This window comes from Lepidochelys olivacea, assembly GCF_965140295.1.
Source record: "Lepidochelys olivacea isolate rLepOli2 genome assembly, chromosome: 2".
In the NCBI taxonomy this organism is placed as follows: domain Eukaryota; kingdom Metazoa; phylum Chordata; order Testudines; family Cheloniidae; genus Lepidochelys; species Lepidochelys olivacea.
The window spans coordinates 122,193,281-122,218,596 of record NC_140412.1 but is presented as its reverse complement, the minus strand read 5'-3'; the positions used below and the strand labels follow the sequence as shown (position 1 = coordinate 122,218,596).

The 25,316-nt window shown below is 40.2% G+C and overlaps 1 protein-coding gene across 6 annotated transcripts in view; it reads right to left on the bottom strand.

Moving 5' to 3' along the window:
• Positions 1–10,260: 10,260 nt before the first annotated feature.
• WRNIP1 (WRN helicase interacting protein 1) overlaps positions 10,261–25,316 on the bottom strand; it is a 35,369-nt gene continuing 20,313 nt past the window's right edge. For all 6 annotated transcript variants that reach the window (XM_084619192.1, XM_084619191.1, XM_084619190.1 and 3 more), the window contains 4 exons: positions 16,499–16,728; positions 11,706–11,861; positions 10,914–10,993; positions 10,261–10,581 (listed from right to left, as the gene is read on the bottom strand). In XM_084619192.1, coding sequence (XP_084475318.1) covers positions 10,306–10,581; positions 10,914–10,993; positions 11,706–11,861; positions 16,499–16,728 — 742 coding nt within the window. In that variant the 3' untranslated portion in view covers positions 10,261–10,305. The remainder of the gene's footprint in view (positions 10,582–10,913; positions 10,994–11,705; positions 11,862–16,498; positions 16,729–25,316) is intronic.

Here is a 25,316-nt window from a genome sequence, read left to right as displayed (position 1 = left end):
ATGCAATCATTCAAAAGTCTTTTCAGAACATGGCACGTTGTATGTTTTTATCTGGGGCGGGAAGGTGGGGAGGAATCAGTAAAAAGAAACATGGAAACTCAGTATTAGATTTGCATATAAGAAACTGAGCAACCCTAATTAATACAAATCCTCAGTCCTAAATAATGAATATCCAGTTTATGTAGATCCAAAACTCTGTCTCACCACATACCCACCCACCTAAAACCACACTCACAGGTTGAGTTAGTCTCAGTGTTGTCAAAGGCATCTGAGGGTGACTGTCCCCCACTGATCTGCTCAAGGCCTGACAGAACTGCTCCTCTTGCTCCGACGTACAGCTCTCTGGTCCAGTTTTGTGATTTCAGCTCTGCTTCCACCAGCCAGGAGGAAGTCAGCTCAGCAGCCAGTGCTGCTCCAGTCACTCCTTGCCCTGAAATCATCTCTACTTGCCACCACTGGTCCAAATGAATCCCCTCAGTCCTCACTGTCAGCTGTGCTTCTATAGCCACTGGTATGGTCCAGTCCAGTCCAGGAAATTCTTCCATAGAGAGTTCAGGTGAGGAACCCAAAATAAAACAGGTTGCTTGGATAGAGTTCATGAGATACCATTCTTCATCTCCAGGATAGAACCTTTTACCATCCTTTTGCCTAGCCTAAGCTTCATTACCCAACCAACATCCATTACTCATAAAATCAGGTTGATCCCTCACCTAGAGTATATCCTACACAATTCCTGTGTCCTTTTATGAGTACCATAAAATAATAATCTATTGTCACATTTATTCATCAAATCATAAGCAAATTCCAACCAAAACAGCAACATTTGGCAGGTGGAATTATGGGTAAAAAACACTGTAATTCAAGTGAAGCTGACCTGAGAGCTCCATCCCACTAGTTATTCTAGCCCAGAGGCTTACTCTCAAATGTCTAACTAAGGCATTCCTCCAACCATTAGTGGTCAGCTGGTAACGATCTAATGTAACATGATTGCTACCATTACTTTTGAGGAATATCTGAAACTGACTGTGAAGAGTTCCATTGTTACAACCTGTTCAAGACACACCCCCCACCCACACCAATCCTTGAAAATAATAGTTTTTACACCTCCACAATCTCCATTGAATTAGTTGAGGTCATTACGTCAAGGCCTTTAGAATGGGAATCTACTGCAATAAAAAACATCTGTCCCATATGTGGCTCAGCACAGACTATATATATGCATTGCTATTCATAGTTAGCCACTCCCAGGGATGCAATGGAGCATGTGGGGCATGTGTTAGGTTTGCTGACAACTTTGATGTTGTTTTGCCAGTTCCTCTATTTGTGTGTCAATCCCTTGCTACCTCACAAAACTCCTGGTCAGGACTGTCACTGTTACCATTCCCAAATGGTCTTCATGTAATTCTTGGAGTACTCATGACTGGAATGTCATAGGAATAACCAATTTGGGGCCACATATCAGGCAACCTTGATATACACATAGCTGTTCTTTCTGATCAAAGAAAGCTAGAAACAGTGTTTGTGGAGGCAGGCTGTCTCTTCCTCTTCCTCAAGGCTCGGGGGAGGTGGGAAATGCCACCAGTGGGAGCACTGGAAGCAAGGAAAGACAGTCTCCCTACTCTCAGTTCCTGCACCTGGTGCCACAGTGCCCCCCACCCCTCCAGGTCCTGGAAGGAGCAATTGCAGGGAAAGTCCTGATCAATCCTTGCTGCCCTGGGCTGGAGCAAGCCCTGTACAAACAGAATCATCAGAAAACATAGCTGCAAAGTCTCTATGGAGCACATGCAAACTGTAGTTTTTCAAAGATTTATAAATTGGCCAAATTTTGGAGGAATTTTCATGGGGATAGCCACAGGCACATCCCTGCCACTAGGGAGAGCCTCTTGCCAAATTTTCATGTCCTTGCTCCAATGTCTGAGGCCACTATAGCTTCTCAGTGAAGGGGTTGTAAGACTTTAATATGGGCAAAGTAACACTTTTTTTCTCCTATTTTTGCTGAAACATTCCCAGAAAATTGCCACAGGGAGACACCCCAGCATGGAACATTTCAGCTCCAATGGCCAACGTTTGACAAAGGTATAAGTAGCTGAACACAGGGTCTAATCATGGAAAGCATTAGGCAACCATGATGATAGATGTAGCTACCAGCTTTCCCTAAAACAGGTAAGAAACTACAGTGTGGTGTTGCCCTGTGACTGCCACAGGTGAAAAGTGTTAGCTGATGCAGTCTGAGCTTTGGTCAGGCACATAGAGGCTCCTTTACTCAACTTGTTTTAAGCTAAGAAAACTGAATTAATTATTTTAAGGGAACCAGTTGAGTAAAGAAACCTATATGTCAGAATAGTTCAGCCTGCATTAGCTAACCCTTTTCACCTGTGAGTTGGGTTAGCATTAACAACACTGGTTTCTTGTACAGTTGTAAGGAAAAATGCCTTTACATGACTCAGCTCTACTTATTTTGGGGTTCATTTGTTTTCCTGAAGGGGCGGGGAAGGGACAATAGTTATCTGGCACATTTTAAAACAATAGTTATGCTGACGCTATCTCTTAGGGAAAAAAATGAAAATGTTCATTGTACAAGTGTGTATGTAGTTTTACACAGAGGAGAGGTTAAAAAAAATTAATGTAAAACACCAAAATTGAAGCATTTTTGCCTTTAGTTTACAGGCTATTCAATAGATGCCTGCAGATACCTAAATAGCCTTTGAAATAGGTGGAACAAACTTGATTTGTGCTCGCCGTTCCTCCTTTAATAAATAAGGGCATGGTCTTGCCAACTTTTACTTATAGAAGCTGTCCAAATGTTAGTAAGCAGTGCCATTGTAGTAAATGGGCCTGCTCTTTTGAGTAAGTACTTCCATGAGTAAAAGTTTATAGGATCTGGCCCTCGGCCTCCTACAAACACCTAAGAGATCTGTATAATAAGTGCCCTTTTTGTAATATTATCCCCTATATTTTTAAAGGGTTACATAGGGTTTTGGCCCTGATTCAGCAAAGTAGTTTTAAGCATATGACTAATTCTATTAACATCAATGTAATTACATGCTTAAAGTTATGCATCTGCTCAGGTATCTTGCTGAATTGGAACCCTACCCATTTATCTTCTCTTGTATGTTCAAATGCATATAAAGAGCTAAAAGTTCCATGGTTGATTCCATAGCTACGGAGTCCTGGCATTCCCGGTAGCTGTCCACCAGATGGCTGGGTTGCAGCACACATATGGCATGGAACAGAAGCAAGGGGTTTAATACTGCTTCCAACAGTCTTACCTTGTCAAATGCTTTATCTTTTACCATTTATCTTCATGGTGTGGCATATGGCCATCCCTTTTTTGTTGTCATTTGTTTTTAATCTTTGCATGAAATATTACAAAGAGGCAACAGTGGGTTTTCATTGAATCATATATTTAACACCCCCAAAAAGGAGAAGCTACAAGCTTTTTCCCCAGAGTACAAAGCAACATGCTAATATTTTCTTATATCTTTCTTATGTGATTAACAAGTATAATACAAAAGAAAAGAACATAAAAACCACCATACTGGGTCAGACCAAAGGTCCATCTAGCCCAGTATCCTGTCTTCTGACAGTCGCCAATGCCAGATGCCCCAGAGGGAATGAACAGAACATGTAATCATCAAAGTGATCCATCCCCTGAAACCCATTCCCAGCTTCTGGCAAACAGAGCCTAGGGATACCATCCCTGCCCATCCTGGCTAATAGCCATTGATGGACCTATCCTCCATGAATTTATCTAGTTCTTTTTTGAACCATTATGGTCTTGGCCTTCACAACATCCTCTGGCAAAGAGTTCCAAAGACTGCACTATGTGAAGAAAAAAAAACCCCTTCCTTTTGTTTGTTTTAAACCTGCTGCCTATTAATTTCATTTGGTGATTCCTAGTTCTTGTGTTATGAGGAGTAAATATCACTTCCTTATTTACTTTCTCCACACCAGTCATGATTTTATAGACCTCTATCATATTCCCCCTTAGTCATCTCTTTTCCTAGCTGAAAAGTCCCAGTCTTATTAATCTCTCCTCACACGGCAACTGGTCCATACCCCCAATTATTTTTGTTGCCCTTTTCTGAACCTTTTCCAATTCCACTATATATATTTTTGAGATGGGACAGCAAGGGCAGGAGGAGTTAATCTTGAATTATAAGTAAAATCTACGCTCAGTGGCCTTCTTGGTGACAGCACAATGACTTGTTACAGCCTCTCTGACATCTTTGGGGGACATAAGCAGGTGCATGTCCTCCCTCTTTTGAGATCTGAACATTCTCAGTTAAATTTCTGATCAAAGGAGATTGGAATTCTTATCCCCTTCAAAACAGGTGTAAGAAGCATCTCATTGTGAGAGATGCTGTCATAACTTAGGCTCTGTCTGCATTAAGGAAATGCATTCCATTGTAACAATATTAGTATCAATGTACTTATGCCAGCAAACCCCTAAAGCAGACAAGCTGCACTGGTGAAGCTCACTTCAGAGTCACACTGGTATGAATTGTCTTAATGTTGACAAAGTCCAAATCACAGAAACAAGTTATTAGGCAAAAAACCTTTACAGGAAAGGAATTCTTTATTAAATGACTTGATCCACAGGAGGTCAAATCCAAAGCATGGCCCTTGTACACAGATATTTCTCTCTACGAAGGCTGGCCTTGCTGCATGCAGGAGTCATTGATAATTAGTATGAAGTTCAATTCTATTATATGCAATCGGAGGAGGAAAGAATCATTCCACATCCAAACAGCTGTGGAGTAGACTAAGCCAGGTTGAGTGAGTCCGTATTACTAGCACATCCAGAAAGGGAACTTCATAAAAAAAAAAATTAAGGACACAATCCTGTCACTGGGACTATTCACAGCATGAGGAACATTTCAGTGTGAATGATGGCATCATCATCTGCCTCTATACTATTTATGACAAAAACTGAAGGGGAAATCTTTACATCTGAGAAAATTAAAGAAGAGATCTCTCAGCTTTCTGGTCAATTAGACATGTCAAAATATAAACAGCAATAATGGAAGGCCTGGATTTTTCTGACCCACGTTCTCTCTCCATGGCACAGAATTCACTGGGAAAACAGCACTTGTTCATTTTGCGCTTCCCAGGTCACAACTGACACAGCAGTCTCAAACCCAAGACTACCCAAGCTATGTCCCCAATGTTCAGAACAGAAAAAAAAAAAACAGCTTCCTGCTCTTCATCAACAGTAACCTGTGAAAACTGCTAATGAAACCATCAAAAGGATAAAACTACAAAAGGATGCAACTGTGCCATAACCACTATAATGCTATTTTGTTAAAATGAGATGGAGTATTTAAAGTGAAGTTGCTGAGATTGACATTCTTGTTCAATGATCTGGTCATATAATATTGGATGCATCATAAATTTATTATAAAATTTGGCCACTAACCCTTTCAGGAATTAAAGATAATCTGCCAGTATGGTTTTGTGTAGTGTATGGTTGTTGAACTTAGTTTTCATTAGCCTCCCATGCAGCTCAGGATTTAAGTTCTTAGCTTTTGATGAAACACATACAATTACTCATAGCCTTCAGATTTTTCACTAGGAGTTGTTCTCTCATCAAATCTCTCAAGCTAAGCAGGGGCAGTGTGACTCTGTACTTGGATAGACCTCCAAGGAAAATCCAGGTAATACAGGAATCATTGTAACGATTCAGTAGATTTTGCTCTTTTGAGTCAGTCTTGAACCTAGACTGACTCATGTTACTGATGCATTATACTATTGAAAGTGGTATCTTTCAGTGGAGACTTCATACAAGTCCTGGCCAAACTATTTCATGGCACTTTCACAAGGTGAGGGCAATTTAGCATTGTGTCCATGCCCAGTTTGTGTATGCATAATAAAATCCTTCCAATTTCGTTTCCTTCTCTCACTCCAATTGAGTAAGTTCTCTTCAGCTACCCAACATGGATGTGTAGTAGTGTTATGCTCTATTTAACAGTTGCCAGCATTTCACCAGATAGCTGGCTATACGATTCCTGTATATAGTGTGACAAAGTCAGACCTGACAGCTACAGGAGTTAAAGCCCTTTTCTCTATGCACTGATAAGAGGTTACCTCAGGTTAATTAGAGTAACACCTGAGCCCAATTAAGGACTTGCTGGTGACCTTTAAAAACCTCTTCCCATGGGAGAGAGAGGAGAGCAGGGACAAGAAACAAGCTGCGGAAGGATGGCAGGGAGAAAAGGTTCCACCTAGGGGGAGAGCCGTTCGCCTCCCTACTGGGGAAATACTGAGTTTACTATGGTTTGAGGAGGGGTTGAGGACCAGGAGCCAGCATAAGAAGGATCAGTGCTCTGGTGGGAGCAAGGAAATGAATTTGTGTTAGAAGTTATGCTTAAGGAAGCAATTCAGGCCAACTCTGAGGCCTAGCTTGTGAAAACTGTATATAAACTACTGTTAAGAATTATAAACCCCTAGAGAAGGACTGATTTAATCCAGCCACAGCCCCCACCCCCAGCCTGCTGACAGAGTGAGAACTGTTGAGGCTGACGTGGTGATAGAGATGCATTGCCACAATTTTATATAAAAAGTTTGGAAGAGGCAATATGTAAATAAAGGGACACTGTTAAGGTCCAAATATTCCTTCCCCTGCACAAATTGCTTGATGGCCTGTGTTGTTCAGGAGGTGAGAGTAGATGATCATATCGATCCCTTCTGGCTTTAAAATGAAAGTCAATATATGCCTATGGTCACATGTGAAAATGATGAAATCCCTTAATTTAAATGTCAGAATTCTTAGTCTGTTATTGTGAGACACTGAGTGGTGGGCAATATGCCAGATACACATTGGAGTGAAGGGCAGTATCCACAAAGGAGTAACTCCATCTAGCGATGTTGCCTTGCAGCAACTGTGTGTCTACATAAAGGCTAGGGGAGAAATCTCTAGCGCAGAAAACATCAGGCGGTTGGCCCTGCAAGTCAGCTCTATCGTCCGACATCTCCTGTAGATGTGTTGGCTTCCAAATGTCTCAGCCTCCAAGCTTTTGGGCTCAGTCAGTATCACCAAGAGGGGTTTTGGTCTTAAGACGAGCTTCTGCCTCCTTATTTATTTCTGCCTAGGCATATATGCAGCAGGTTCAGGTACAATGGTCGCCCTCTTTAAACTTGCTTGTTGGAATGTGAGGACAAAGTACACGATATGCCAATGACCCTATGAAGTCCACCATCACAGACTGCAAGCTGAAGAAACCTGACTGATGTAGCCCCTCTATCTGAAACCAGACTAGATGACAGGTTCTCTACACGAGATGCAGTACAATTTTTTCAGGCATGGAAAAATCAAACAAGACTGCTGTGAGCACAGGATAGGTTTGGCAGTTAAAAATTCATTAGCATCCAGGGGCAAATGTCTTGTTACAACATCAAAATGCATCATAGCATTAAGAATATCTACCACAGGTGGCTTTGCTAAAATCAGGATATATACCCCAATACTTTCATCTGTGAACAGAAGGACTTGCTCCGTCAGCAACTTGAGAGCATTACCAAAAGGCTACCACTGGGAGATTTCAACACTAGAATCGGCTCAGCTCATGAGATAGGGCCACTATGCACTGGCCACCACAGAGAGGGAAAAAATGAACCACAATGGGCAAAGACCACAGGAGCTCTGCACTCACTGGGGGCTGTGCATTGCAAACTGTAAGGAACTTATGCAGCCTGTGCAAGGCCCGTCACTGAAGTAATTTGGCTTACCCTGGTTCGTCATCATCCACAAGAAACTGCCCACGCAGGCTATATAAGAACTCAACAAGTGCCAGTCTGTGTCTGCCAAACCCAGCAGCAGCCTGACTCCCTACTCGCTAAGTGCTGTGTTGTGCTTTTTGAAATAAAGTCTGATTCTGCTTCAGTTGAAGCAGAGTCTGTTGTGAGTGCTATCTTGTCCAGTGACATCAACACCTACTTCCAAGATGGTCGTTGCCAGTGCTGGTCATGGAGACACCTCAGATTTGAACACTGGCACCAACTGGATTTAACTGTCACCTGTAGAAAACACCTACAGGATGTTCTCCATACTTGCAGTTTTCACAGTGAAGTCTGGGCTGTGCTGCAAAATAAGGCTTTTACTATGGAAAATTCATTGTACTGAACACCACTGCCACCTATACAGTATCAGCTCAAAAGACCAAACAAGGTGTCTTCAATTCATTGCAAATCTCAGGGAAGCTATGTCATTGATTCCATTTTCCCTGAATGCTGATGTAGCATGGAACACAGTCAGAATGAATATCCATATATAACTGCAACTTTGGCTTTTGGTAAAAAGACTGTAGAAGATAAAGACTGGTTAGCAGCATACTCTGAGAAATACTTCCAGTTATTGAAACAAAATGCACAGCATATCTTTACCACAAAATGAACTCCTCTCCTGAGATAAGTGCTAACCTCAGGCTGGCCAAGAACGCATTGCAATGAACAACAAGGCAATGTGCACGATGACACTGGATCAAACTGTGAGAGAAGGTAAAAATGTCCTTTGAAAATGGAGAGCTAAGAGGTATGTATGATGGATTCAACCAAGCAATATATCCTTCAGCCAAGAAGGCTGTCCTGCTCAAATCTCTTAATGGAAACATATTGTTGACAGAAGCAAACAGATGCTATGCTGGATGGAACACTATCACAAACTCTATGCACGTGAAATCACTGTTTCGGAAGAAGCACTAAATGTGATCCCCAGAGTCCAGATTATCGAAGAGCTAGATATAGAATCATCTATGAATGAGCTTGAAAAGGCAATCACTTCCCAGGAAAGGTGACAAGAAAAGATGGAATTCCAGGTGACATAGTGAAACAAGGAGGACAGATTGTGCTTAAATATCTGCCAATGTTCTGTTTGCCTGTTGGAGGGAAGGAGGTGTGCCACAAGGCATGAAGAATGCCACCATCACAACATTGTACAAAAACCAAAGGAGATCAAAATGATTGCAACAGCTACAGGGGAATCTCTCTCCTTAGAGTTGCTGGCAAGACATTAGCACAGGTCACTCAAGACTGCAAGTTCTTTTGCATCTATGCCAGTAGATCAATTATCCATCACTGTTGCACTAAGGCAACTGCCAGAAACATTGACACCACCAACTGGGAAGACGCAGCTAGCAACAGCCCATACTGAAAGGCTGTACCAGGAAGTCAGAGAGACCAAAGAGAGTGAAAGTGAGGAGAGCAAAGAGGAAAGCGCAACAGGCCTCAAACACCAGTCATGCTCCAGCTTCATTTTCTGGCCATGCCCCTTATGCATGCATTATCTGTGGCAAGGACTGTTGCTCGAGAATTGGACTTTTTAGCCACTCACGATGTTGCAGGAGTGCACACAGAAACTGAACTGTTTTGATATAGTTAAACCATTGTCTTTCAAGACAGACAGTTGCCATTCCATTCCGATCATAAGACAAGTCAAATCTGTGCCTCCCAACTATCTTGACTCGAGGCTATTGGAAACTCTTGAGCAAGACTGGAAGTATTTAGCAGATAATTTAGTATTATAGGGTCTTGCATCTCAAAAAGCTATATTTAAAGAAAGCATCACATTATCAAAAACAAAATAAAGAGAGCTACAAGTAAAATGTCAGTTATTTTTCAACATGATGTGGTCATTCTACTTTCAACCTCAATTAGTCAACCAGCAAATGATTTGAATTTGCTATAGAAGCTGGTTATTAGAAATAAAAAACACCAGAATAATGTTAAGAACTCCATCACTACCATAACAAGATTTCACACACATACATATAAATAACTTACAATAATTTTGTAACAGTTTTATTGATTTATGACATCTTGCCATATCAAAAACAGTTTAGAACACAGTATAATGAGCATTATATTGTAAATACATTTTGTTTTACCATAGGATTTTATATTTTACTCTGTGCAATTTCAGTTTCTTTTTAAAATAGCATCCTCAAAATATGAAGTAAATTAAGGTGGCTTTTAAAATATATAATATTCCTTCATTGTGTTGTTCTGACAGTTGTAGTCTGTTCTCCTCAGTATTACATTTATTTTCCTTAAAGGGCAAAAGCCATGTTGCTTCAACCACAAAATGTTATTAAGTTAATAAAAGCCACCTTTGGTTTCCTAATTTGTGCAACTGTAGATTGTTTTAAAAACATCCTCTAAAATGTTTACAAAACAGAAGGACAACAGTGTCATCATGGGCCCAATAGTTTCATCATGTCAGCCCAGGAGGCACATGTCTGAAGTAAGAAGAGATTTTCAATCCAATTGCAAAAAACCAAAAACTTTATTAATAAAGTCACAGTAAGACTATTACGTTTTTCGTCCCTTAAAAAAGTCCACTCCTTTCAGTGCTTCAGGCAGATATTCTTGCTCTGCAGGTTCCTTGTACATCGGGTTATATTTATAATCTTTACCATAGCCCAAGTCCTTCATGAGCCTGGTTGGAGCATTTCTCAAGTGCAGTGGAACTGGTGGAAGTGGTCCCTGGTGGTTTCTCAAACATGCTTTGACATTGCTGTATGCACTGTACACCTCAATAGACTTGGGTGCTCTAGCAAAGTAGACTACACATTGGGCTAGTATGACCTGCAAAACAGAGGGAGAACAATATTACTTCACTTTTAGATTGTAAACTCTTTGGAACAAGGACCATCATTTAGTTTGTTTGTACAGCATGTAGCACCAGGGACCAGGTCCTTGTCTGGCCTGTAGTTGCTATTGCACTATGACTGTTTAATAATAAATAATAATAATAATAACAACACTTCCTCTTGCTTCTGGCTGATTAAGAAGCAAAAGAATAGTTAACTTAGAGTACAAAGTTTTAAATATTATACAAAGAAACCAAGAGTGACAAGACAAAATAAAACTGGTTGAAAATGTGCGTATGGTCATACAAACAAGTTTGACAGCCTTACCTCACATTCTGGCATTCCAATAAAATGACAGCCTTGGTATGCAGCAACTGCTTGTGTTAATGCCAAAGGATCTCCCAGTCCTACAACAAAAAGGATCATATGTGAGTAAATTAAAAACAGCAAGTACTGTCTTTCTTCAGCTACGCTACGAAGTCATACCTCTGCTACTAAAGCGAAGGTATGTATGTCTATTTTGGGGTGGCTTTTTCAGATAACAGGTTATTTTAGATAATATATGTATATGGTTTCCCCAAGACTGCAAACATCACATCTTTAGTAAAGTATCATAAGGGAAGTTTTGGTGAATCAGTCAGCTGCGGATAAGCCAGCAAGGTGTTTACAACTGGGAAAATAGCTAGCAGGCTTTGAAGTCAGGGTGATTATTATAGAGTTAGTTTCCTCAACTACCAGAAAATATGGGTGTCCCTAACACCCTCTGGATAATTTACGTTCAAATGAAAATACATTTTTAATCAAAACAATTTTATTTTATTTAACTATCTACTGAAACTTAAAAATTCAGGGATCTGTGTTTTTCCTGTAAGAGTTTATCAGATCACTAACACCAAAAGTGGAATACTGAATGCAGTCACCCACTTAATCTGAGGTGTCAATTATATCATCATTTGTTGCAAAAGAAAAAGTTTAGCCCTGAACTCTAGTTATGGCAACAGACTTTGATTTGTTGTTTTTTTTAAGCAAACAGATTTTTCCAAAAGTAACTGATGCAAACTGAAGAATGTTTAGATATTATTTTTTAAAATGTTCCGGTACTATTATTGTGGTGCCCACCTATATCTTCGCTTGCAAATCTCACCAGCCTTCTTGCCACATACAGTGGATCCTCACCACCTTCAAGCATTCGGGCAAGCCAGTAAAGGGAAGCATTTTCATCGGAGCCTCGCATAGATTTATGAAGTGCAGAAATACAGTTGTAATGCTCTTCACCTATTTAGAGAGGGGGAAGAAATGGCGAGACATGTTATGTACAGAAATGTAACTGAACAAACCCACAAAACATCTATTTGTTTATTACTTGTGCTTTCACTGGTAAATACATTTTAAGGGATTTTTTTAAAACTGTGTAATAATTAGATATGGGCCAAAACTCCAGATTAAAACCCTAAATCTGTGCATGTATATTGTGTCTGATATGCAGCAGGTTTTTTTTTTTTTTTTTTTTTTTTTTTTTAAAGTTTTTACCTTTTCTTTATACACTGAAAAACAAAATTGTTTTTGTAGTTCTCCTTTAAAATCTGTCTTCAATAAGAAAAAATTAATAAATTTTAGGGCAATTAGGAATCAGGAAAGCCATATAGAATATTCATGAGGCCCAAGAAAGGGAAAACATATTCCAGGCAATTGGTGAGTATTACTGGGGAAGGAATTAGTCAACAAGCTTACTGTACCACCATTTTTGAATATTCATGGAAAACTGTGGAAGTGACAGAAGACTGGACAAAAAACAAACACTGTACTACTGATCTAACAAAGAGAAAAGGAGCCTAGCAATTATGTTCCCATAAATTGAACAATATCTCTGACAACATACAGCAAAAATTAAGGGAAAGTATTTCACTCCTGTGCCAATTTTTTCCAATTAAGACAGGGAGAAACCTGGAAAGATGCAATACTGAAAGATCTACAGATGACAGAAGATAGTAAATCAGATGTGAATTTGCAGTATTAGATATCAACAAAGAAACCAATGCAATTTATGATGAATACATAGAGATGTCATATCACAAAGTCTGGAGGAAATAGTTTTTCTCTACAGTGCTGGTGCAACTGCATCCTGAAATACTGGATTCAGTTACAGGCACTTTCTTTACCAGACAGACACTGACAAATGGATGGGAGCTCAGGAGGGAAGAAAGCGATTACATATGGAGCTAGAAGGATTGAAATGCAAAGAAAGTTTAATATATAGAGATTGGCTAACTAACTCTCCCAGGGAGACAACTGAGGAACGGGAATTTTTGAGCAAAGCAAAAGTGGATACAACTAAGAATAAGAAGGGGGAAATTAAGAAAGGGAAAGTTTCTATTTACAAATGTGTGTGTACTTGATTAGCAAGTTTTTTTAAAAAAATAGGTATGTGTTTTAACTTTCCTTATCATCTGCAATTTTTTTTGGCTAAGTGTCTGGTGTGCTTTGGTTTACAGATACCATAAATATAACATGCATTATTAAGACAACTGACTGCACATAAAAGCAACTGTTACATTTCTCTTCCTCCTCTACCCCCAAAAATTCACAACCACAGGGCCATATCTTTAGCATTCATAGGTGCACGTTAGTTTGAGTATAGTTGAGTAACCTTCTGCCATTGAACTGAAAAGGAAAACACAGACTTCCATGGCCGCAAGACCGGACCCATGTCCCATATGGTTATTGTAATCATCATATTGTTATTCTATCTGGATTTTAGACTCACAAGTGTGGTCTTCTAGAACATACAAGCCTGCAGACAGCTATTTTTAATAAGTATTCCACACAGAGTTCACTGGTATGCAGTCATTATCATGCCAACATACGCAGCATATCTGTGCTCCATCATAGCACTCAAGCTTTCAACTTCAGCTGGTAGCAATAAACCCAAGCAGCTGAACTCGCATCATGCTCTTGGAAGAGGCGTCTCTTTGTCTCTTATAAGTAAAGACGACACACTTGCCCATCTTTTTCTAATGAAAGTGCTTTCGTGTGCTGTTTGGGCTGCTAGATGGGAGTTCACTTTGTAATACAACACCAGATGGGGAGAATCCACACATGTATATAAACCCTGAAACACAACAAGGTATGTATTTCACAGCAGATGACTAAGTCCTGTTGGCATAGAAAAGGCCATACTACTATTCTACATTTACATTACAGTCACAGCTAGAGACCTCAACCAGGTCAGCATCTCATTGTGCTAGGCACTGTACAGACAAAACAAGCAATAGTCCCTGCCGCACGCATATTCTGCCCTTTTCAGCCAGAGAAGAATGTAGCCAGCCTGTGGATAAGGGATAGCAAGTACACAGTAAAAGGGAGACCACAATAATAGAACACTATATACCTAAAGCGTCACTGAACTACAGTGACCGCTAGCACAGAGGGAAATGGTCAAGCAGCATACATGACACTTCACAGACTAGGGAGAAGGGAAATGTTGGAGGAGGATACAGGAGGGCAAATTGCGACTCTTAAAAAATTCATCATGGGCTCTTAAAAATTGTTTGCTCTGTGTGTTAATCTTTCAAAGGCAATATCTGATAAACTCAAACAGGTAAACTGCATGGAACCCAGTGCATTTACCTCAGGGACGAGCAATTGACCTAATATGTTTATATTTGAACTAGTGGCTTCAGACAGACACATACTATGGCACCTGGATACATTCTAACTAGACAGACAGAGGACTGGAAGTTGAGGGCACTCAACACCCCACAAGACGTGTTGAGCATTTCAAAGGACTGGGCCATAAAGAGATAGCAAATTGATAAAGGGTGGGGAAAGGTATAACACCACGCTAGTGAATCCCGGGACGTGAAATTTGGCATTTGTCTCCTTACTGTCACAATATCCTCTCCTTTCTTTTTTTTTTTTTTGGCTGTCTACCACTAGTCTTGTGTCTCTCCCCAATCAAATCAGTTGCTGGCTGGGTGTCCTTTACCCAAAGATTGTAACAGAAACCTTAAAAGCACCATACAAAGTTTAAAAAAACCCAAACCTACAAATCTCTCATTACAAATTTTGGTAAGTGTAATTACAGATAATCCATTACATTTGATCTACTGGAAAATTAAGTCAATCCATTTTCCAAACTTTTCTTGGCATAATTTTCAGAAGCTAAGATGCAGTGTCATTCACATATTTCCAAAACACTAGCATATAAATCGTTAAATATAAAGAAACTCATCTAATCCTTAATACTCAATCTCTAATTCCCACACATACGGCATAAAAAGGTACAAATAGCCAGCATTTGAGACACACAGTGTTGCCAAGTCACTAATTTAGCAAGAGCTGGTATCAAATTAGGAATCCTTACATGCAGTTACACGTACATGGCCTGACATTAGCAAACTACAAAATTCATTACCTTATAAAGCAACTCCAAAAATAAAGTGAACCATTCAGATTTTCAAACTGCATTTTGTTGTGAATATGAGCACTGAAAGACTTTTCAGAACGAATAAAAATGCCACTGAAGCATTCCATCTCCCCCACAAAATAAACTGTTAATTAAAAAAAATCCTTTTCTCTCAAACACCTACCAAACAACAAACCAACCAAGCAAAATACATAACATTAGTTGACACTGGCCTGCCTAAAGGTCATTTAGAAACTCTACAATAGTTATGTTGTTGCTGGTATATAATATGTAAAGTGCTTCTGGACAGCAGAAGCTGTATACATATTAAATTTCTAAGCACCCTCTGCTCTGCCATTCCAGCGATTCCATTCCAGGCCTTACACATCACCCTGATACAATGCTTCTCCAGGGCTCAAACGAGACCTAGAGTTAGCGGAAAGGAAAGTCTCTCTCACTGGCATTGGAAAGACTCCCAACTCTTGCCTGCCTCCAGAAACCAGCACTCTGGGATTAGGCAGGGACTCAGAGCACTGGTGTTTCACAGCTGGCAGCCTCTGCCAGATCGACAGTCTGCAGGCACCCACATCAAGACATGAGCAGTGGACTATTTCACTGAAACCATGTGCTGTGATAGGTGCTGGAACTAGAGGTGCTGGCTTGAAGTGGTTTCCATTATATACATCGTTTATAGTTTGGTTCAAAGGCTCTCCGCAACCCCACTACACAAGTTGTTCCAGCACCGCTGTATGGCGCTCTCTTTTGTGAGACCGGCACACCACTTTAGGTCATGTGATTTGGGGTCAACCAACCAAATTACATTTAAAAAACTGAGGTTAATAAACATTAGGTTAAGTCTTAAAGTATCTGAAATGGAATCTGTGCTCTGTGACAAAAATGTGCAAACTGCTCCCTCAATTTCCCAGCAACATTTTAACTACTCACATGATTTTGTTTATTTGAAACCGCATTTTTGGATGCTTACCAGAAAAAAAATCCATGCATCCCCATCAACCCTGACCAAACCTATATTACTACCTTGCAGCAAAATACATAATGGGCTTCAATGGCTTCTTCTAGGCTCCAGATGGAGGAGAGATTTTAGTCACTTGCCCTCTCTGGCAAATTTTCCACATCAGGGGGCCTAGGTTTATGCCAACATAAGCCTCGGTGAACCTCATCTGAATTTGGCCCACATGTGAAATGGAAAGAGCCCAGCTTTACTCAGTTCTCAGGACAAGTTTGTAGGGCTGGCAGTTAGAATAAAGTTGGAAACTGAGCACATCTGATCTGGTCATTAAGAGAGATAAGAAACCAGAATATCTTTTTTGGGGGGAGTGGGGGGGTGGGGGGAAGAGGGGAAAACAGACCTTTTTTCAGAGTAGAACCACAATTCAAGACTAGTTTTTTAATCAGTGACAGCTGGGAAAAAATAAATAATTCAAAAGATATACAAGTATATCCTCAGTCCTTGCTGCACAGCACTACCTTCAGGGTAACCGCTCACCTGCTTGGTCATACAGGATATGGGATCGCTGTAGTCCTTCCTTCACATGGTCTTCCGTTATAAAAACTCCATCCACAGAGCAACCTTGTGTGCTAGCCTGATGAGAGGTCTTCCCTGCAGTTAATCTGGCCTGAACAGCCAACTGGAGTCCATTCAGTCCAGTTCTTGCATCACCATCACAAAGGTAAGCTAGAGTGCTTACAGCTTTTTCCTCTATGTACACAGTTGACCTACAATAGAATTAGACCACACTGTTTTCATATTCACATTACATCCTTTTCATTGCAAATTACTCACAACGTTATGTGTTTTTGTTTGTTTGTCTGTTTTGTTTTTTTTACAGCATTTATTGAGAAGTATCTGGGTTTAAAGAGCTGTCCTTTATTTCATGCCATTGTGCTGAAGTATGGCAGGGACTCTGAGAACTGTATGTGACCTATGTGCCATGTGTGTTATAATGCTTAAGCACAATGGTATGTGTAAAAGCCGGAATGGAAGATTTCAACCATCTCTGAACTTCCTTGTTTTAGATTCGACAGGGAAGTTTATTTAATGGTAGATTAGATGATTTTAAAGCTCATCCTGTCTGTCCTGGGACTGTTGTGGACTTCACTCAATCAATATTTAATAAAACACTGACACCCTTGGATGGAAGGCACTTCAGAACTATTCTTATGCACAAAAATGTGGTACTTTTAGCATGAAATTATCCAACTGCACATTATAGACTAATGAGGCATTATGCAATCACTATGACCTTTGAAACTACTGTAAACAAGAATTGACACCAGATCACCTTTTTAAAGTTAAAAAGTGTAAAAGTGTATAAAAGTCTTAGACCATAGAAAACAGATAACAGGCAATTTGTCTTGGGGCCAAATCTTCATGGGTGTGCACATAAAACTAAGGAATAAAAAAGTCATTATTATGACCATAATTTGTATTATAGTAAAATATAATTTTATTTTTTATTTATTTCAGCAGGAGAGTGAATTTGTGTGGGGGGGTGGAGGGTGAGAAAACCTGGATTTGTGCTGGAAATCACTTTAGATAAGCTATTACCAGCAGGACAGTGGGGTGGGAATAGGTATTGTTTCATATTCTCTGTGTATATATAAAGCCTGCTGCAGTTTCCACGATATGCATCTGAGGAAGTGAGCTGTAGCTCACGAAAGCTTATGCTCTAATAAATTGGTTAGTCTCTAAGGTGCCACAAGTCCTCCTTTTCTTTTTGCGAATACAGACTAACACGGCTGCTACTCTGAAACCTGTATTATAGTAATTGTACTAACACTGTACAAACACACAGAAAGAGACATTCCCAGTCCCAAAGAACACAATATAAACAGACAAGACAGACCGAGGGTTGGAGGAGAATGAGAAGCATAAAGTAAAGTGACTTGCCCCAGGTCATACAGCAGATCAATGGCAAACTGGAAACAGAGCCCTGTTCTCCTCCTGACTTTCAATCAAGTGTCCTATCCAATACATAGCAGAAGCTACTGTAATTAAAAGTGCAGCATGAACAATGACTAACTGTGCCATTTCCAGTAGTCGACTGAAAATAAATAAGTTCATCAACTGGGGATTAACGCATGGGGACAGGAGAGAGAGAGAGAGAGAGAGAGGTGATTCCACACTGAGTGCCCTGACACTCCAAACAATTTAGGATTCACCCACAGCTCTGTACTTCATTCACTGAAAGATTTATCGCTATTATCAGAAATGATGCATGTCGAGGCCAGCTACCAAGGCCAGCATTTCCAGACACACTGATCTGCTAATCTTTATTATTTGACCTGGGTCTTTATAGGGTTATGATAAATAGCTTAGCCGAACCGGCAACAGCTGCAAGGGCTCTGAAATTATACGTACAAGGGCAGCAGTAACTCTCTCTCGTTTTAGCCTAGTCAGAAGCAGACCTGAATGGCAACACCAGATATATATATCAGGTTTTTATTCCTCTCATACTAAACGCTTGCTGCACACCCCCAAACCAGAAGGCCATTTTTACTAAGAAAAAGATAACATAACACGCACGCCCTCAGCTATCACCCTCCTCCACACCTTAGTACTTTTATCTGAGGGACACAAATACAGAACACTAAACAGGTGTTGCTAATGCCTCAGTGGTGTAGTCTGTAGCTTACGTGTCCCATCTCCTTTATGTGGTGGATTTGAGGGATTGGGAATGGCCTATGGATCTGCATATTCTTGTGTCCACACCATCCCCAGTCTCTAATCCAATGCTGCACAAGGATCCCCACAGAACCATGCTCTGCAGTGTGCAGGGAATGCACATCTGCCACACTGAGATAACTTTACTTTTTCCAATGACATTTCAGGGGAGGGGGAGCTGTGGAATGAAGGAAGCACTGTGCAGTACATCTCATTGTAATAATGCATCATCACAGTCTCTTTAAATATTAAGGTATCAGGATTCATCCTTCAGAGCTACAGTTGGCCACTGGGTTTTGTTATGTTTTGAAACAAATCAGTAGGTGCTAATCAGTCGTAGCTGAATAAAAGGTTATTTTTAAAGCACAGCAGGCAGCAAACACACTTATACTACAAGTGCCTACGTCAATGGAGAGCAAGAGCAAACAACATGCTGTATGTTTAAAAAACAAAATACTTTGGCTTTCCCAGTGGGGAAGATTAGAGAGGAGGATTCACAGAATAGTTCCTACAGAGACCAGGCATTTGCCTGATTAAAAAATGGCATGAGGCATTTCAGGCTTCTTGCTTTCAGAATATAGGCTGAAACTGAACCCACATCCAGTGGCTAGGGCAGCAGACTGGGAGTCAAGAGAGCTCTTAGGGGCAGGGATTATCACTTACTATGTTTGGATAGGCCCCAACCTTGCTGAGGCCTACCAGCCCTATTGCAATGTAACTGTTAAATAAGAATACATTTGAGTTCTATTCTTGGCTCTGCCATGGACTCATTGTATGACCTCAGTCTCTCAGTTTTACTGATAAGGTGTTTATGTATCCCACTCCATTGTAACGACAGGGACAATAACCTTTACCCTTCTTGGTAAAGTGCTTTGAGATTTATTGATGGTGTAGAAGTACTGGTCTTATTTCCACGAAAGCAACATTATACCAAATGTGACCCAATATAGCTATTTTAAATAAAAAGGTTCAGTACTGCACTGCAGAAAATTTAGACTATTATACAACAAATTCTTATCAGCTCCATTATTATTTATTAAAAGTCAATAATATGCTTAATGCTGTAACATGATCGAGACAACAGGCTCTCGCCCGAAAAGCTTACTATTTATTAGGCTAAAATCCACCAGGGCAATAGGGAGAACATCTTGATTAAAGCCAGAAGTATCAGTGACATTGCTCTCTTAGTTTTCAGGTGAAGGTATTTTAGGCAGGCAATAATAGGACTCCACAATAGGGCATTGAGAGCACAGATGAGGGTGTAAATAAAAAAAATCTGCTTCAAAAGGGAGAGAAGACTGAAAAATATTATATTTCACTAAGCACATTTAAAAAAATTATTGCATATTGAACGTGAGTTAAAACAGAAATGAGTGGAGAAATTGCCATGCATGAAACAGTCATGCTTACAATACAGTGCAGTCAGTGGTTTTAAATAAGGTTGGGATTCCTTCCCATCCCCCCAAAATATTTCAGTAGAAGAGAATACCCCTTCATCAGGGGAAACGAATACTTACAGTAATTCATTCAAATGCATTTCTTCCCTTGAGAATTACTATTTCAGAACAAATTGTAGCTGTGATCCAGAGACTCCAGATTAAGAGTTTCATACACAGTGCGTTTGCTAATTTTGCTTTAGCAGGCAAGATCCTGATTACAAAGTAGTGTTTAATTATGTCAACACTTCGGTTTCCAAAACCAAACTACTTTGTCTTTTTCACCCTGGCCTGCCATCCTATGCTCAGAAGCTCAAATCCATTCTCTGTGTTTTTACACAGACTTGCCCCTTACCCTACATGCCTTAACAATTGCAAGGCAGGAATACTACTCTGACCTCTCAACAGGTTCATGCTCATCTTACAAATGGACTATCTAGTATTTAACAGGGAACATACTGGATGCCAAGTCTTGGTGTTTGTACCTTGTAACTAAAGATACTTGGAGACAAACATATAAATAAACAAACAGGGATACCCCAGGAACTATCACTTACTGACAACAAGCTGGTATACCAACTAAGGTGAAGGAAAACCACAGCTAGATAGTTTTTCCAAGAGTAAATATCTCGCTAGCTTGTCTCCACTATGGAATCCATCTGAATCCCAGCATGGACTACCCTAAAAAATTGTCATCAGACCAAATTCTGAGGTGATGTGCAAGATGCTATAAGTGAGTGCAAGGGAGTCAAAGTGAGTGTAGCCTACTTGTAGAAGGGCTGGAAATACAACAAACAGCAGGGTGCAATATAAAGTAGCCCCTCATTTCTTTATTGTCTACCCTCAAACCTTACAGTCCCACAGCAAGTTACACTAGCGCAGACTCCCTTCTTAGAGCCATATAACATCAATTTTGAAGCACAATTTTCAAAGAAATAAATAAGCTCTTCATAAAAATAATAAAAATAACTGATGGTACAATACATAAGGTGGTGGAAGCTACAAGATCACTTCTGAATTTGGCCCTTCATCTCAGCTACAATGTCTGCAGGAAAGTTGGAGAGAATGTTGCGATAAGAGGGGAACAACTTTCTGAAAGGCTTGAGACCAAAAAGGAGATTTTAATCAAGAGGATTAATGAAATATTGTTCCACTTATTCGTTTTATCTTAATCACAATATACTAATTACTAGACTGAATTGCATGGCATCTAGTGGTTGCTAGTGCAGGGGACGAGAAATCAGGACTCCTACATTTTGCTTAACTCAGATACTACCTTGCTCGGTAACCTTTCTATGTGTTTATATACATGGTTATCTAAACAGACAAAGTTGGGAGGATTAAAAAAAATAAATACTTGTAAAGTCATTTGATTTCCTGACATTAATGTTACATTGCACTTATACAATGTATCAGTGTATGTAGGACAAGGCAAGAATGAATATATTTTATTGTCATATTGTATATCTGAAAGACCCCAACAAATGAAAGTGTTGGTAGACTCTCTTTACATTTCAGAAAGATGTCTAATCTTTGGTATGGACTTTTTTTTCTTCTTACTTCTCCCCCTCACATTCTTGTCTCTCTTTTCCTTTTTCCTCCTGGCTCAGGTTTACAGCGACTGAGATAATGGTGCAAAGTTACAAGGGAGTGCTTTACCTGGAGTAGTTTCTTTGAGCACAGAACTAGGACCATAGAATTTGCAACATTTTTCATCTTAGTATTTATCTTCACAGCTGGCATAAGCAGGGGCAACTTGGCTACAATGAATTTGGAGCAAGTGTAACACAGAACTTTAATAACTAAATTCAAAGGTTGTTAAAATAACATTAGGAATCTAACGTAATAATTGACAAAAATAAGGAAATAAAAATTAGGTGGACAATCCACTTAGTTGTAGTTACAGGAGGGGTCCCTAAAATGCCAGGTGTTAGACACTATGGCCAAGGTTTCAAACTTGGGTGCCTGTAGTCAGGCCTCTAAATCCATATTCAGCCACCCACATGTAAGGGGTTTGATTTTGATAGGTCCTCAGTACTCCAATGCCTACAGAAGTTGATGGGATCTGTAGCTGCTTTGCATATTTGAAAAGCATTTTACATATAAGAATCTTAACATGAATTTAGTAGTGTAATTTCATGCACCCAAGTTTGAAAACTTGGCTCATACATGCCCACTACACATAAGAGAGTGACTTCAGGAGAGAATCATGCTGAACACTGAAATCTTTCGCTTATGCTTTTTTATGACTAATCCCCCAGCTTTGTGCTTTAAACTAGTTGTCCCATCACCAACCTCCTTTGTAACCAAATACAACATACTGTATCTTTCCGTGCATGTGCTCATAATGAAAACAGGAGGGGGGGGCGGGGAGGGAGAAACAGAATAGATCAGTTGGTAGAACTCTTACCTCTGGGCCAGAAGAACAAGTTCTACACTAGGACCTGGGCTCCTACCCAATAATAAACAAACATTCTATCCAATGCTAGCAAGAGAATGAAAAGACGTTCCTGAGCTTTAATTACCACCCTCATCTATACCACAACAATTTTATTTCTTGAGGGTCATTTATGGTCCAAAGTGGGTTTTAAAAGTTGTATTAAATAGATACAGTTTTGTGGACATGAAATTTGGAGGGAACTCGACTAGAACATCCTTCAAGGAGCTCCAGAGGGCACTTCCATTGATGCAGCAGGAGGCAGCCCATCTCCTGAAGACAGAAGACCTTCAGCTAGAGCAGGGGTCCAGGGTCCCTTGGGGGGCTGCAGACAGGTTTCAGGGGGTCTGCCAAGCATGGCCAGTGTTAGACTTGATAGGACCCAGGGCAGAAAGCCAAAGCCCTGCTGTGAAGGATTGCAACCAGGGGCCCCAAGCCCCACCACCCAGGGCTGAAGCCAAAGCCTGAGCAACTTAGCTTTGTGGTCTCCCCTGTGGTGTGGGGTCCTGGGCAATTGCCCTGCTTGCTATCCTTTAACGCTGGCCCTGGCTTTTACATGCAGAAAAACAGTTGTGGCACAACTGGGCCATGGAGTTTTGATAGCTTGTTGGGAGGTGCCTCAGAAAGAAAGAGGTTGAGAACCCCTGAGCTAGAGGGCAAGAGGAAGTCCAGCATACGCTGTTATGCATTCACGTCACACTTCCCGTCAGTACCCGCCCAAGCTGGGGAAGCTAATGATTCAACCAGAGGACCAAATTCAGTGATGAATCCTGGTCACGTGCAACCTGAGGCACTAAGACAATGACCCTTTAATTTATACATCTTTTATGCACCCTAACTAGTCTGTCACATCACTCAACAGGGGGCATGTACTACTTTGGGAAATTCTGCCTTAATCTAAATTTCCCCTTCATCCCTCAATTTCAGGGAAAACTTCATTTTATATGAAAAGAAAACACCACAAAAAACTTTTTAGGCCTCGGGACTGCATCCAAACTTGTATGCTTATCTCCCAGTACAGCGTGATGAATTATCAGCTAGCTGCATCTACTGCTAGAGGTATTCTGGAGGTGATTGGATTGCTGAGAGAGAAGAATGTCAAGCAGGGATGAGATGAAAGTGGCTGGGGTGGAGGGGAAGAGGGAACATGCACTGAGAAGAGAATTAGAAGGACAACAGAAAAGCAAACAGAAGAAAAGACAAACCAGAGAGGTAAGAGACAAGATGTATAGAAAAGGATTTTTTTGGACCACTAAGAGCACCATTTGTCAGACACACAAGAAGCAGGAAGTACCAGGAAAGACCTAAAGAAATCTTTAAAGTTGGAGTTTCATCTTTACTTTTAAAAAGCTGGGCCCCCATTTTTATCACTGGTTAGGGACACTGTCTGTCATGGGCAAATTCCTGAAACTATGCTAGACAGACTTCTTTTGACTCTTTGTGCTGCTTAATTCATCCAGAGCTAGTAGAAGATTACAGATATGGAGTCGAATGAAACCTAAACCCTCACCAAATGCAAATGAAACTATGCCTTGTACTTTAATCCCATATACAAAGGAAAGCCTCCAAAACCCAGTCAGGGTGTAGTCGCAAACACAGCTGTGCTGTTACATTAAAGTTGACATGCAGCCCTCCCTCCTCCAAGCTACAATTCACATCCCTGTGTAATATATAAAAGCAACAAATGGGTAAACAACGTCAGGAATGGTGCCCTAAATAATGTAACAGAATTCACTACCGAATTCACTCATTCACTACCCTAAACTGTACAATATAGGAATTCATATTGCTCATGTAATACAACAGAAGGACAAAATACATTCTCCGGGGCTATATCTACACGGATATTCCTGCACTATTACTTACTTCCTATGAACACACTAAGTTATTAATTATAACACAGTTAAGCACTAGTATGAAAACAAATGAAATAATAACAAGCATGAAATTTAAACAGCGCTATGCACTATTTTGAAGTCATTAGTTGCCCATTTTAAAATGATGACTGCAAACAATTTCCAGTGTGGGGAAGAGGGAGCAAAATAGAGAATTTTATTTTCCAAGAAAACGTTACACTCCCCTCTACCCTTTTCACCCTCAAGATCACTCAAAAATACACCTGTAATCCCCATTGTAACCTGGGAAGAAATTGTGATTTTAGTTTCTCAGGTACGATACCCAACTTTTAGTATGGCTTTATTTTAATGCAATTGATTTGGACAATTAGAGGAAGGAAACAGGAACTATTTTAAAATATTTTATTGACTTCACACAGTGAAGAGATAAAGTCGTATGTGGCATATAGCAACTTCATTTGCTGTATAGGTTCACAAAGGTTCCAACTCATTTGAACAAGTTATGCAAAATACAGCAGCTTTTTGGCTAGTGGGCTCAAAATAAGGAACACGTGATGCCCTATCTACCACTGCACAGTAATATGATACTTTTACAACCAACAACAAAAAGTACTGCATGAGGGTATGACAGGACCCAGTTAGAGGCTTCCAAAGCAAAGCCTCAGCTGCAGAACAGATTTACATATCCTACGGGTGAGTCAGAGGTGACAAATCCAAGTATAAAACTCTTTACTAATTCAGACAGTAGGGCTGGGTTTTTTTGATCCACTGGTAGCTAATACTTTGTATTCTTCCCCCTCCCCCCAGCTAGCATCCAACATATGTTGCTACTTCTTTTCTTTACTATTAGGAGTGGTTTCCTTTCTCACCTCTAGCTCTCTCTGGCAGCCTGTCAATAGATTCCTCGGGTC